This window comes from Glandiceps talaboti, chromosome 5 (genome assembly GCF_964340395.1).
Source record: "Glandiceps talaboti chromosome 5, keGlaTala1.1, whole genome shotgun sequence".
In the NCBI taxonomy this organism is placed as follows: domain Eukaryota; kingdom Metazoa; phylum Hemichordata; class Enteropneusta; family Spengelidae; genus Glandiceps; species Glandiceps talaboti.
In genome coordinates, this window is record NC_135553.1 from 16,607,501 (window position 1) to 16,623,616 (window position 16,116).

At 38.3% G+C, this 16,116-nt stretch overlaps 1 protein-coding gene across 1 annotated transcript; it reads right to left on the reverse strand.

Moving 5' to 3' along the window:
• Positions 1-3,467: 3,467 nt before the first annotated feature.
• On the reverse strand, positions 3,468-12,638 carry LOC144435418 (indoleamine 2,3-dioxygenase 2-like). Its single transcript, XM_078124012.1, has 11 exons — positions 12,612-12,638; positions 11,758-11,894; positions 9,874-9,994; positions 8,951-9,047; positions 8,534-8,585; positions 7,967-8,045; positions 7,464-7,545; positions 6,979-7,071; positions 6,162-6,258; positions 5,230-5,312; positions 3,468-3,597 (listed from the first exon to the last, which is right to left on the reverse strand). The coding sequence occupies exons 1-11, from the start codon at positions 12,636-12,638 to the stop codon at positions 3,524-3,526; spliced, it is 942 nt and encodes a 313-aa protein (XP_077980138.1). The 3' UTR covers positions 3,468-3,523.
• Positions 12,639-16,116: the final 3,478 nt, after the last annotated feature.

Consider the following 16,116-nt stretch of genomic DNA (forward strand, 5'->3'; position numbering starts at 1 on the left):
CATACATACATACATACATACATACATACATACATACATACATACACACACATACATACATACATACATACATACATACATACATACATACACACACATACATACACACACATACATACATACATACATACATACATACATACATACATACACACACAGAGACAGACAGACAGACAGACAGACAGACAGACAGACAGACAGACAGACAGACAGACAGGCCCCCACACATGGCAATACAAAAATTCTTCGACGTAACAAACTTTCCTGTATGAATGAGACAATATGCTCTTGAAGACATTCGTACTTTTATAAACAGGATGTCATGGCAACTGATAGGGGTCACAGTCGCAAGTGGCTGAGCTACCAGGTATTGAGCTGTTACCACGAATGAGTCTATAGTTTGAATACAAAACATATCCCTTTTTACTAAATTTCCAAGCTCGCTAACCAACAATCTCTGAGGTTTCATTCACAAAACAATCAGCTTGGTCAAGGTGCAGTGGTTCGATTGCATGTGCGTCAAGCGCCAACAACGGCAACAAATAAGGTCATTCACCACCAGTGCACCATCATGACATTTATATACACCACATAGTTAATCCAAATCCGTACTATCAGGTTTCTTTGTAAAGCACACGAATCATGACAGCGTATATAGGTTTACGGCTGACACGTATTGTAATTTATTTGCAATGTAGTCATTCGATAGTTGTAGTTTTATTATCAAGGTCATTACTAAATCTTTAGATTCGGGTTCTTAATGACGTTGCTCCTCCTCTGTCTGAATGCTCATCACCTGCTCTGTCTGAATGCTCATCACCTGCTCTATCTTCTCGATACAAATTCACGTTTATATATTTAGCTGTATTCGTTCGGTGATCGGGCGGAATAAACCGTTTACCGTTATACAAGTAAGGACATGTAAAATCATGAAATAGGAGCAATAACCTGACCTCGGAATACAAAGAAAACACAAAGGGATCACGGTGCTTGCAATACGCTTTATTTAGTGAATCGTTAACCTATCAATAAACCAACAACAAACAATCGACAAAAACACCAACAGTAAACGAGATCAGACAGCCAATTCGTATTCAAATTTATTAAAAACGTCATTTGATCCCAGGCACAAAATTCTGAAGCCTAAAATATTTTAATGGGTATTTTCCAAAAACCTTAAGCCAAAACAGAGAAATGTTGTCAGCAAGCAGTACATGTAAATACATTGAGATGATGATATGGTGCGTAAGTGGATAAAATACAACATTTATCAATTGCGCTGTATAAAGACTGTTTGTAAATTTTGGAAGACTAGAACCGCAGAGAAAGTTTACCCACAACGTAATTCATACATAACTAAGTTATACTACTTTCTTGCCATAGCCGAGGTCCGAGGAGCTGGGTTTACGTTAGTAGTACAAGGTAGTCCTTCCCACACCACACTTGACCTTGGTTTTTGTCAAATACAGCCATAAACTGATTTAATTTGAATTTTTATATGTCGGGATGAAATCTGATCACTCCATAATGTCCTATTGACAGTTTCAATTGTGAAACGGAGGCATCATACGAACAAATGCTGAAGTGATGGACAATGGGTTTTAAGACTATAAAAGTGGTCAATTGTGTTCGTCAAAAATCAGTTCATACAAATAAAGAATAATGTTCGTTGATAATACAAACAAGTTACTTTTTCCATGTCTACGTTTCGCCATCGTGACTACTGCCTCCTTTAGGACAAACTGACGATGATTACTGTTCACCACTAGATGGCGGTGTGGTGAACAAATTCTCCCATATATGTGACTGAGCCGAAACCCCCTTCGTCTCTGTTCGTTACTGGAGGGGATTTCCTTATCGAGATGGCCTCCTTTATCAATTGCATCTTCCTATCACTCTCCCTTCAACTCATTTCACACCTGCCCAGTCTATAACACAATTCTTTCGGTTGGCATGGTATGTAATAACAGTTGATCAAAGAACAGTGTTCCAATTTTATGAACCTGTTTACTCAGATAAGTTCATACACCCGAAAAATTAAACCGCCAAAACTGTATGAAATAAACTAGTAAAGTCAATGTGTTCATTAGTCAGCGTTCGTCTCACGTTGTCACGCGATTTGTTTGTGGAGAACGTGATCAACAGTTTTGTTTATTTGTTGCTGTTCTTTTGCTACAAGCCTATGTGTCTGTTCTCAGAGATTTCAGGTAGACTATCATATCTGTGAATAGACAGACAGACAGACAGGCAGGCAGACAGACAGACAGACAGACAGACCCCCCCCCCCCCATGGCAATACAAAACTTCTTCGACGTAACAAACTTTCCTGTATGAATGAGACAAGATGCTCTTGAAGATATTCGCACGTTGATAAATAGCATGTCATGGCAACTGATATAGGTCACAGTCTCAAGTGGCTGAGCTGTTACCACGAATGAGTCTATAGTTTGAATACAAAACATATCCTTACACACACACACACACACACACACACACAGACCTGACTGTGTTCGTGGAACTTTTGTTAAAAACGTCACTATTGATACATATCAAAGCCGATTGGCCTAGTATTCTCTTTCTCTTTTTTCCCTTCTTTTTGAGAGTTGGGGATAAATTCTTTGTACAGGATACAAACTTGTCCCTTATTTACTAAATTTCAAGCTCGCTAACCAACAATCTCTGAGGTTTCATTCACAAAACAATCAGCTTGGTCAAGGTGCAGTGGTTCGATTGCATGTGCGTCAAGCGCCAACAACGGCAACAAATAAGGTCATTCACCACCAGTGCACCATCATGACATTTATATACACCACATAGTTAATCCAAATCCGTACTATCAGGTTTCTTTGTAAAGCACACGAATCATGACAGCGTATATCGCATATCGGTTTACGGCTGACACGTATTGTAATCTATTTGTAGTGTAGTCATTCGATAGTTTTAGTTTTATTATCAAAGTTATTACTAAATCTTTAAGATTCGGGTTCTTCACGACACTGCTCCATCTCTGTTTGATTTCTCAACCTTCTGTATAAAAATTCATTTATATTTTGCTGTATTTGTTCGACTTGAGTTAAACCCGTTTACCGTTATACAAGTAAAGACATGTAAAAGGAAATAGGAGCAATAACCTGACCTCGGAATACAAAGAAAACACAAAGGGATCACGGTGCTTGCAAAAAGCTTACCTATCAATAAACCAAAAAAAATCTTCAAAAGCCCCCTTCGTCCCTGTTCATCACTGGGAAGGATTTCGTTATCTAGATGGCCTCCTTCATCCATCCTGTCACTCTCACTTTAAACTACTTTCACACCTTTCCTGTCTATAACACAATTCTTTTGGCTGACATGGTCAGTACCAGTTTATCAGAGAACTGCACTTTAATTTTTACTCAGATCAGTTCACAAAGATAGAACCCCAAAAATGTATGAAATACAAAAGTAAAAGTCAATGTTTTCATTCATTAGTCAGCGTTCGTCTCGTGTCACGAGATATATTTTGTGGAGTACGTGATCATTAGTTTCATTTATTTGTTGGTGTTTCTTTGCTACAAGCCTGTGTGTCTGTTCTCAGAGATTTCAGGTAGACTATCATATCTGTGAATAGACAAGCGAGTAGACAGACAGACAGACAGACAGACAGACAGACAGACAGAGATATATAATTACATTAAAATGTCAAATATTCATATCTTCTTCGAAAATCAAATTCATTGAATGCTATACAAACATTTTCACAACTTTTGCATAACTGTAATTTTTTTGGCTTTAAATAATTACAACCAAGAAATGCGTCACAGTAGCCCCATCTACACGTAGGTCGTCCTACCTGAGGCAGCCCCAAGTCCTACCTGAGGTAGGATAGATTTGTGTCTACACGTAGGAAGGTTACAGCGTAGATGTCGCGCGTTCCGTCCTGACAGTACTATAGGACGAAGTCAGGAGGGTTTCAGGAAACCTCTCATCAAAGGTGTCCTAAGTCAGGGTGGTTTCACAGGTTCAGGACGCGTTTGCGTCTACACGCGCTTCAAACTATCCTGAATCTTACCTCAGGTAGGATTTTTAGTGCCGTGGAGACGGGGCTAATGACTTATCACACCATAGATACTGGCTAGGTTGTGTGTGATCACACTATGACATTAGTCAAGATCAGCTAGTTTAGTACCTACAGAAGGAATTCTCATCATGAAAAATATGACACTATAAAATAATAATAATGTCAGTTTTATATAGCGCTTTCCCAAACTGTGCTCAAAGAGCTTTACAATTATTACCCATGGCACGGATCTATACTTCCTCAACTCCCTGGGGAGCATACAATCCATTGCAGCATTTATAAGCGCATAAGATTAAAGCATTCATATTGCAACCTCTATCCTACCAAGTCCCCAATTATACAGCTGGGTTGACTGGGGTACAGTCATGGTTCAAATCTTGCCCAAGGACTTTAACCACTCAGAAACAAACGGTAGCAATGGGGCTCGAACCCGCAACCTGCAATTCCAAGCTGGCCACTCTAACCATTCATCCATCATGACTCCACGACACGACACTACTTTATCGTGTGAACTACAACCAAACATATCTGACTACGTCTTCAAAGTCGAATATTCTGAGTCGATCGCACCAATTGAAAACATACTGTATCTACATATTACTTTATTTTCCCTCACATATAATCTTACGCATTAAAATACCAAGAAAACCATTAAACAGAAGTACGAAGACGTTGAGAACTAAGTAAAAGACTACATAAAACAGACTCACGCTTCCTTTACTTCTTACATTTTGATGACAGAAGGTACGTAACTGAGCCGAGCACGACGTGTTCTCAAGGATAAAATTCGATACCTGAGACCCGAGGGAAGCATCTCAAAATACTGAACTAAAGCATGGGAAGGGTCATTGGTAATTTTTGTGGCTTTAACAAGTGCTCGTTTTCCATATAATGATTTCATGCTTTTACATTCAGTTCCACATATTTTAGTACAGGTGTTAACAACTGTCTTTAATTTGTTAACATTTGAAACAGTCAACCCTCCAAACCAGCTTAGAAACAAAAAGGTAACTACACTCTCAATGTGGCTAGAGTAGAATCGCTATCGCTATGTGTTAATCAATGGCCTGGGTATGTGATACGGCTGAAAATCATATATATTAAAAATTACACATAGTGAGTATGCATATATCTGTCTATGTCAATGAATACACGATTTCATGATAGATTACCTGATCCTCCAGTACCGTTATCCATGACATTATTCTGTCGTCCTTCACGTCGTTCAGCTTCATTTAATGGTATAATCACATACCTGTAATAGTGATGTATTCATTTACGTAAGGATTTTGTTGTCATTTTTTCTGAGTTTTACACATGATTGTATTCCCAGACATATCCACACTTGAACCTAAATCTGGATTTCATATGATTCTCTCTCTCTCTCTCTCTCTCTCTCTCTCTCTCTCTCTCTCTCTCTCTCTCTCTCTCTCTCTCTCTCTCTCTCTCTCTCTCTCTCTCTCTCTCTCTCTCTCTCTCTCTCTCTCTCTCTCTCTCTCTCTCTCTCTCTCTCTCTCTCTCTCTCTCTCTCTCTCCATATATTCCTTAGACAAATGTCAGGACATTACAGTTTGGAACTGAATCATCAAACACCTCTACCAAGGTTTAGTTATAAATTTGTCAATGTATTCTATCATTATTTTATTCTAATTTCACAAATGCATCTCCAGAGTGACTGAGGAATTCGAAGATTATGTACGCAAATTGTCGCAAAAACCTGAATATGCACGCCGTGACGGTAATGTCGTAAATATTGTCGTAAAACCTAAATTGGTACAACTTGTCATGTACTCTTCAAACAATTTTTTGACTACATGTAATGATAATCTTCCTCAATGCACTGATACAAGCATTCGTTTAAACACTGGCCTTAGAAATGAAAAAAGGCCAGAGTTTCAATTCTAGGTTCTCGCATTTAGTTGTATCTTTTCAGTTTGAGCCAAAATGATTACAAAGGGTTATTCTTTTCTTCTGGGGACCAACTTTTTCTTCTATAGCTCTGTCAGACACCTGTTTTTCCTACTCAGAACTGAGTCTTTAAAGGCTACCAGGTGCACTTTGCAGACTGTGCAAAAAAATTACACAATGTTGTAAATCATCTTACCTGACGGTTATCTGCAGGTGACACGTCCTTAAATCTGACATCGCTTGAATACACTTCTCATATGCGTTATTTAGAATGTCGTCAGCTCTGCTCTGAACTAGAAGGGAATGTTTTCATTAGATGTAACCAGACATGGGTCAAGAATAGCATATATTGAAGGATGACTTGTATAATGTGAAAACAAATGTTTTGCCCATTGGCTGTTGCAATGTTTGAGTTTGCTTTACAGCTGTCGCCATAAGTTGAGATACCAAGTCAGTAAATAATAATAATCTTTATTCGTTCAAATATATTGAGAAATGTGTTGAATGGTCGCCGCCAACAACAACAACAACAACAACAACAACAACAACAGTAGTTGTTCTGTTCGGTTTTTGTTGTGTTTTTTCTTCTGTGATTTTAGGTATGTTCTCTTTTTGTAATGTAATGTATCATTGGTAATTGTCCTGGGAAATTTTATGCGTACTAAAAGAAACATTGAAGAAAAAAAGTGATATTATGCACACTACAATATAGTGAGGAAATCTGATTTCCGACATTATTTGCTGTTGTCCAACATCGCCAAAACAAATAACACACTGTGTTATATGCGTCTCGTGCAAACTTGTTATTCATTTCATATAGTATATGTACGTATACATGTATATAATTATACTTTTTACTACAAGATGTCGCACCATTTCTTTAGTTGTAGTGTTAATTTTCATATGGGTTTGTAACATGAGGCGTTGAATTTGAGTCAAAGTAAACAATATCATAAAAAGAACTGTTTAGCGACGTCTGCATGGAAAGTATCACCCCGGAGTGTCACACTCACCATATGATTTGATTGATGGTCCTCTTCGAAGAGCCAGTATTAATTCTCTGTGAGCCGGCAACATGTACTCTCGGAGGTTCTCATGAAATTTCTCTAAGATAAATAGAAAACGTAATACAAGCAAGACAATTTTGTTTATTTCGTTTTTATTTTAGGAAAGAGTAATCAGTGAACCAAGTAATTCAGACATACACTTCATGTCTTGAAACTATGTCAGAGTCAGTGCAGCAACTTGAGGACGAAATAGTATTTGAAGATATGGAAAATTCATCAGAAGTGTTATTAATCTCCAAAATTCATGTCTTTTAATGGGTCAACCCGCCATATAACTTGTCAAATGTAGTACTTGTAGAAAGTTAACATTCAAAACTATGACGCATACATTTGAATTTGCAACTTCAATACTTAAACTGAGTAGTGAGTAGCGATTCCAACGTGCAGGTACATCATTCTTTTCTTTTGTATATACACAACAATATACACACCGTGTTTTGTGTTGTGTTCTACGGCCAACGCAGCATCGATGAATTGAAATGAAGGACTCTGGGCCCCTGAAGTTCCAAGACACTAGTAAATAGAAAAAAATTAACACATTTTAATTCTAATCACTTGGATTTATAAATCACCTTGTGTTGAAGTGGGACGGGGTTAATATTATTCACAGCATCGTCTACGTTTTGGGTTACATGTAGCCATCGACAACTACACATTCTCACGTGTAAGTGAGAACTATATATTCATAAAATTATATTTATTTTCTGCATGAAGACTGTCCATCAGAAGTGTTATTACTCTCCAAAATTTGTATATTTTAATGGGTCAACACGCCATGTATCTTGTCAAGTGTTACTAGTACATGTAGAAAGTTAACATTCCAAATTATGACGCACATAATTTGCAAGTTCACATCTTAAACTGAGTAGTGAGTAGCTATTCCAACGTGCAGGTACATCTTTTTTTTTCCATACACACAAATATACATACTTACCATTTCAGGGTTATTACTAATTCCTTCATAGATTAGTCCACCTGGGTACCCTGCTTCTTCAAAGGCACTGTTGTCCCATCTACAAGTAAATATGATTCCCATATAACTATGATTCAATAGCAATTTTGGTCGACTTCATTCATTTCACTATTTGTCAGTCTGCTTATCATTGTAGATCTGGACCATGTTGCCGAGCAACAACCAGAGCACTGGCTGTTGTCTTTGACAGACGGACTGACTAACTGGCTGACTGTCAGCTCTGACTGACTATTTTTCTGCCTGTCTCTCTGTCTGTCTGTCTGTCTGTCTCTGACTATCTCCCGGAGTCTACCTCTGTCATTCTGCCATTCTCTCTCGCTGCCTCTGTCTGTCTGTCTGTCTGTCTGTCTGTCTGTCTCTCTCTCTCTCTCTCTCTCTCTCTCTCTCTCTCTCTCTCTCTCTCTCTCTCTCTCTCTCTCTCTCTCTCTCTCTCTCTCTCTCTCTCTCTCTCTCTCTCTCTCTCTCTCTCTCTCTCTCTCTCTCTCTCTCTCTCTCTCTCTCTCTCTCTCTCTCTCTCTCTCTCCCTACCCCATAAGAAATACTCGAAGGACGTTGTAGAACACTTCCGGACGACATTTTTCTGAAAAGGATGATAAAATAAATAAAAATCAGTCCTAAAATCCGAAGGGGGGAGGGCATTGGGTTCATACCAACCAGTATGTATATACAGATATGATCTGCGTCTCAAGTCTTTTATAATATGTGTGTCTGTGTGTACAATAAAGCAATTACTCTATTGTTGATGTTTTTCAGTATTTATTTATTTATTTATTTATTTATTTATCTATCTATCCATTTGTGTGTGTGTGTGTTTGTTTGTTTGTTTGTTTGTTTGTTTTCGTAAACAAAACTAACTGAACCTGAGTTCCCTGTGGACTGAATGGAGATATGAAAGTTTAATTTAAATATTTTATGATTAAAAATTAAGCGTTCATAATTACATACCGTGTATTCTATGCAGTGCGTCCTTCATTCTCTTCAAAGACGATGCGACGGTCTCCAGAGCTTGTAGCACACACTGCTTATCATCCACAAGGGTTGCCTTCCTAATAAACAATATCATCATTAATAATCAGCATACATAATTGACAGATTGACCTGTGTACAAGCACAGAACGTTCTACACAGTATATACGTAGCAAGGTGTGGAACAGTATTTGGCAAATAACATACTACAATTTCATTAATTTAATCATTGAATGTCAAAAAATACTTTTTTATATCACTTCTACGTAATATACTGTCGAGCCTGGTACTACGCATGACTGATGATTGCAATACAGTTTGTTTAAATTTACATCTCGGACTAACTTTATCACTTAATCATGGCGCGTGTTTTGCTCTAGTAGTAATGACGTAATGTTTCATTAGCGTATCACAGTCTGGTTCAAACACTGAATATCCTCCAACTAGTGCGTACATTGTTTCATTAAAAGTACAGAAATGTACATAATATGCTTTGTGTTCTAGTTTTTAGTAAATATTGGACCCTCTGTGGTGGGAATGTTGATATCTTTACAACAATTTAGAAATTCAAGTTTACGATTGCGGGACTACCGTTCGTCTCTCTGCCGTACGTACTTTCCGTTCTGTCGATTTTTTGATGATTTCTCAGACACGAAATATTACGGTTCAAAAGTTTGTTACAATGTAGTCAACGATAAAACACTCATGGTGAAAAAATATCTTGCGTATCTGAAGAGCTTTCGACCAATCAGAATACGAGTGATTGATGACGTATAATCATGTATAATATATACCAACCACAATATTATGAAAGTGATCACTACAGGATATGTTCATTTCACATTTTGCTGCGCTTAATACAATAACAATTATTGTAGACTATATAACAGATAAAATAATACTTTCTGTGCATCTATAACAGCTTTCAAGCTTGGAGCAATGGCTAGATCCACTTCCTGGGTGACGATTATAAACCACTCGAAATCCATCCCTCCAGGTAAGGACACAATTACTTTTCTGTTGCTATGAATGGGAGATGAAAAGAAACAAGTTAGTTCATAATTATTGTTAATTCCATTCTTTTTCTAAGTAAGGAACAGTGTTGGCCGAACATTTATTTATTTATTCATTCATTCATTCATTCATTCATTCATTCATTCATTCATTCATTCATTCATTCATTCATTTATTGGTTTATTTATATTGTACATATCAGCATATACGACAACATTACAATTGCAGATCATTTTCAAATGGGAAAGAACGAATTTATACGTTAAAATAATTTTTATTAATAAAACTTACAATTGGCGACAACATCAAAAAGTGTACTATAAAATGACTAGTGTAACACAAGACGACAGTTTCAAATGCTTTACAAACAGACCGTTGTGGTAAACTTGAAAGCAATTAAAACATATTTATACATTGCCCTGATCCCCAGTCTGTAATTTGATCATGTATGGGATTGCACTTTAGCGTACGCGTATACCTTGTTTGAATGTGAACCCTCGGAAATGACAACATAATATTACGCAAATCTTGGCTTTTTACCCTCTCACCTGTGATTTGGAAGCCAGTTGTGAAAGTCTTAAGATTTATTTAAGGATTTAGCAAATTTCAAACATATAATATCATGCCTTTGTTTAAGCTCTTAGAGTTTGCATGACTGCAGAGCTTGTTGGTATGAAATGTAGTCGTTGGCCAAGATTATTCTACATGCTCTTTACTACATGCGTTAAAGTAAATTGTGTTGCTGCAGAGCAAGATTAAGCTGGAACTGAAGTATCGAAAATATTGAACTTATCATGACAAAAGATTCACAAAAAGGGTTTATAAATGTGAAGGCTTGTCTATTTAGCCACTGTTTAAACGTTGTTTGGAGAAAACATATACTATGCAGTATGCTATAACTAGTGAAAACAAAAAACAAGAACAAATGACAATAAACGTATGAGGGAAATAAAGAGATCGCGCCAAGTTCCCTACACCAGATTTTAATCAGATTGCACCCCGGCCAAGGCACAACAGAGTTGCTACCAGAGATTGTTGTCTGTTAGAGAATGTCGGAGGGGGGGGTCTGAAATAAGGAATGATTTCAGCATCATACCACTCTGATTACTGCCATATCCCATCACTGCCACCGTTTGCACCGCAGTATAAGAACTTTCCGTCAAATCAGTTTACAACTATGCAGTGAGTTGTTAGCTTGGTGTGAAGAGAGGGGTCGAGTGGATCTCACAGGAGTGCAGGGGAACAGTGTGATAAGATACTGGGGATGATGTCGCAGAGCAAGAATATTGACCTCCATCCTGGCAATGTTGGTAGTGAATATTGGAATTATGGACTTCAGCTCTGTCATTTAGACCAAACACAAGAATTTTGCTGGATGAAAATTCACTGTGTGTGGGGGGGGGGGGGGATTTGGGGAACAAGCCATGCCATTAAAATTACCGATGTGGTGGCAGCAGTGGGATAGAGTCCATTAACCATTGATTCTGAGACTAATGCCCCCCCCCCCCCCCGTGCACGTCTAACAACATGTTAACCAATGTCTTCTTTTTAATATTTGAACAGGGGGGGTCATGTTTAAGAGGGAGGATAGCTATTTAGACGGAACCGTGGGGGGGGGGGGTGCACTTTGCGCAACAGACCGCGTTTAATTTTCATAGCCACCTATAATTACTGAAGGCTCCCTAAATAATTTGAATATGCATTTTCACTACCCTTTAATGATAATGATATAAATAAAAGAAAAATATACATAAGGTATTTGGCAGTCTTACTTGATATCAAATGGACTCTCCTTATCATCCTTCACTGCCCAATTCGCCACTGCCAAAGTACTGTGGCATAGACTTGGCTTGATGCCAAGCCGCTCAGAAACTTTCCATAGGGGTACGGCTACCTGTTTTGGTAAGATCTGTGGAGAAAAGTTATCATCATCCAAAGTATAGTGCTGTAACACATCAGTGGTTGAATTGCTGCTGAAAACATGCAGTGAATCAGTTGTTAGTTGTGGTGTGGTGTGGTGTGGTGTGGTGTGGTGTGGTGTGATGTGATGTGAGGATAGGCCCGGATGTTGACCTCTGTCCCTACATGCAACGTATGTAGTGCGGCTATCTACTTTTTGGGAGTTCTGGCCAATTAGATTCAAACGCGGGTATTGATTAATGATCACTAATGCATCGGCTTCATACAAATTCCCTGTTGGGTTAGTGACCAATGCCTTTAAAAATTATCAATGTTGGTGGCAGAGTTGGGATCGAGTCCTTGGTATTGGTTCTGGGAGTCATGTCCATTTTCACACCTGACAGCACATTTTAACACTGTGTTTTGAAATATTTCAACAGAAAGGCGAGCCATATTTCAGAGAAAGGAAATGGAGGAAATTGCGTTCTTAAAAAAGGGGAATAAGGTGGAAGGTCACATTTTACGGAACAGACCATGCTTGATTTCCCTGGCCCTCCCATTTGTAATTACCGAAGCCTCCCTTAGCACATTGTATATAATCGATCTACCAGGAATGTATTAATTCTGTCATTACCTTTGGAACAGCCTTGGTACCCTTACCCCATACATACATATGTGCAGTGCAAGATAATATTAGATGAGCCAAGCGGAGATACCGGTGACAAACCAGTTTATCATGGTCCAGTAACGGCATCTTTCAGGTAGAAATGATCATAGTTTCAGATGTATCAGATGTATAGAACTTGACCAACGATATTAGATTTGGAGGTGAAAGATAATATGCATGCATCATCCAAATAACACATTAAAAATAAAAGCTATGCTGTACATAGGGTAAGTGACTACAAATGAGGTACACATGCATCAGGGTATGTCATGCACGAGTATATACAATGTTTAATACTGTGTATTTCGTCAAAATCTACCGTAAAGGTTTTTATTACTCTTTTTGACACCACCATGTACTTGCACCTGTAGTGCAACTGGTGGTCGAAAACGGTGCGAATCTACTATCTGCACTTCGAGAACGAGGTAAAATAAAATTTGGTGTCAAAATGTACAGGGCTAAAAAGTGTTACTATGCAGTTGTAATGATTACAGCTAGTTAGTTACATTGGTTTTCCATATTTACCCTGTGTACACGTTCACGTATGGACCCATCTTCTACGTAGCAAACAAGATTCGATCCGAGGTTATTCCATTCTGAGAAATATTCAGGTAGTTCGCTCTGTTCCGACAAGATATATAACAACGTCAGAATACAGGCCATATACTAGACTGGCACAGTCCCCTGGGAGATTTTCTTATTCTTTTCAAATTTTGGGAAATTACCCCAGTTACTAGTAGCCTCCCGAAGAACCGGTGCCAGTCTAGCTCAATACTAGTACATTTGGCAAATAAGAATATTTCAAATGAACGTGCATAATATGGAACGCCAACACTAACTTCTGCGTTTGAAAGCATCTATGTGATGCTTACTTTATCATATATGATGCCCAAACTTTAATATATGATGTACATATAATATATGAAGCACAAATTTTAATATATGATGCGCAAACTTTAATGTATGATGCGCAAACATTATATGTTACGCGCAAACTCTATTGCAATGGCGCTCTTCATATGAAACACATGCAGTTCCCACAGTGCACCGGCCTTTTTTTGCACATCGGGGGGGGGGGGGGGATGGGGCTCCGAACATGGACAAAGTTCAGCCAGGTTGTATTGTAGTTGGTTTAGAGAAAACCAGCCGTGTGGTTGTTACTTAAAATTTTGGGTTGATCCTTCTAGTAGTCTTGTAGTCTCGCTGCCACTTATATCGTCCCTAATCTTTTTATGTCTGCCGAGTGGCTAGGCCGCGAGAACAGAGGGATTTGTCCAGACATCACATAGATGCTTTCAAACGCAGAAGGTAGTGTTGGCGTTCCATAAACGTGCATCGTACATGCATTTCTTGTTAAGAAAATGCAGATACATTATTCATCAAGACTCATGATAAATCACAAGATGCAGCGAGCATGTGATTGATTGATTGATTGATTGATTGATTGATTGATTGATTGATTGATTGATTGATTGATTGATTGATTGATTGATTGATTGATTGATTGATTGATTGATTAACTGACTGACTGACTGACTGACTGACTGACTGACTGACTTACTGACTGATCGACTGACTGACTGACTGATTGATCATTTGAATGATTAATTTTTGTGGTGAAAAAAAGTTTATTTTTTGTGTGATGTTGATCAATTAATTTGATTTTTGAGATGTGTAGAACTTTGTTTCCTTCTTTCCCTGGCTAGGTTTCTCTCTTTCAGCTGTATATAATTCTCTTTTTATTGACTAAATAAAGACATTTTATCCGTTCTTCTCCTCTTATCTATATAAAAACACCCCAACTCTTATACGAGTAATTAACAAGAGATCAGTTACTTTAACAGTTTGCATTATCTCTTAGGGGCCCGTGTCATTTTAAAACTGACGCACAAGAAACGTAATTTCTTCGTTTTAGTTTAACCCCCCCCCCCCTCTCAAAACGAAATGTCTTAAGGGAGCCTTCAGTATTTACAAGGGGGGATCGGAGGAAATCACACATGGTCTCTTAGATAAACATGTCCCTCCCCCATTCTCCATTTGTAAAAAGTGACCCTCCCCTTTGTCCCATTTTGTAAAACATGACCCCCTCCCCTCTCAAAACGAAATGTCTTAAGGTAGGAGGTGTCAAATTCGAATTACGTCAACGACGCAACTTTCGGCGCAGACTGAAACGGGCGCTGTTGTCAACATTCGAACGCGAAACAAACCCGTGTCTGGAAGTGAAGTGAAGTGTTATAATTATGTTTTCCGATCGCTGTACGTACTCTTGAATTGAAGATTTAGGGTGAACGGAAGGTAATTTCGTATGAGTTTCAGAAGTCCTTATGAAGAAAATCAGCTTTACTACCATGACTTAAAGAGGAACTGTCTTATAAAATTATACTTGATGAAATGTATGAACAACCACGCTCCCTATATTGCCGGTCAAGCAAAACATTGACGTGCGAAACAGAAAAGTTGGAGTCGGCCATATTAAAAAGATAACACCACGCCCGGTGTCTGACGCTAGAATTACACGAGTTCGCGAACTATTGCACGATTAACCGTAACGTCTGAATACATCCAAGATATTTTACGTGAGATACCCCCAGGTCATAAATGTTTGCTTCTACACAAGTCATCCAAGTTGAGTACCCCCCCCCCCCCGTACAAACAAGCAAAAACATTTTCTTTTAATCTTCTCCTTATTAGTTGCTTTGATTTCGACTGCTCGAAATGAAATTGACATGACATCACACTTGGAAACTTAAATTGCATTATTCCAAAACAATGACTTGTATGGTATTCACATGAAATTTACATACTGGCCATAATTCCATATCGCCATTAAATGGAGTACTTTGTTTGGGTTTTGCTTTGTTACTATGGTAACCAGATTTGCTATACAGATTGATTCTATGTCGTTTTGGAAGTATATCGCTCGATAGGTCAGCAGTGTCACCAGAGCTAGAAGGCGATTGATGGGGTCAAAGTAGCCCTAGGTCAATCATTTGATTGTTTGTGCGCGTTTTCTCAAACCATTGATGTCCCATCGGTGCTAAAACCATGTTTGTCATTACAAGAAAAACAACAATGATAATTATTAGAAACCGTACGACCGATCGTGGAGAAAAAAAGTGAAAAAGCTACTTCTCGTATTTAAAAATGGGGTTTCAACCGTGTGACCAGTTGCGGACAATAGACAATGAAAAAATACTTCATCTTCACTGGGCCATGACCGTGCGATTGGTTGTGGAGAATAGACAATGAAAAAAACAATACTTGAGTCGGAACTTCTAAACTACATCGAGGCCATAAAAAGGCTGCTTACACAGTCTGCTAACTATTGCATGATTAACCGTAACGTCTGAATACATCCAAGACTTTCTACCTGAGATACCCCCAGGTCATAAATGTCTTCTTCTACACAAGTCATCCAGTTTGAGTAGCCCTCCCCCACTCAAACAAGCAAAAACATTTTCTTTTAATTTTCTACTTAGTTGCTTTGATTTCGACTGCTCGAAATGAAACTGACATGACACTTGGAAACTTTAATTGCATTATTCCAAAACAATGACTTGTATGG

Coding starts and splice junctions, on each gene's coding strand:
- LOC144435418 (XM_078124012.1), bottom strand. CDS start 12,638: ATGCCGTTACTGGACCATGATAAACTG. Junction 7,546..7,966: donor TTAGTAATAACCCTGAAATG/GTAAGTATGTAT, acceptor TCTATTTACTAG/TGTCTTGGAACTTCAGGGGC. Junction 6,259..6,978: donor ACCATCAATCAAATCATATG/GTGAGTGTGACA, acceptor ATTCCCTTCTAG/TTCAGAGCAGAGCTGACGAC.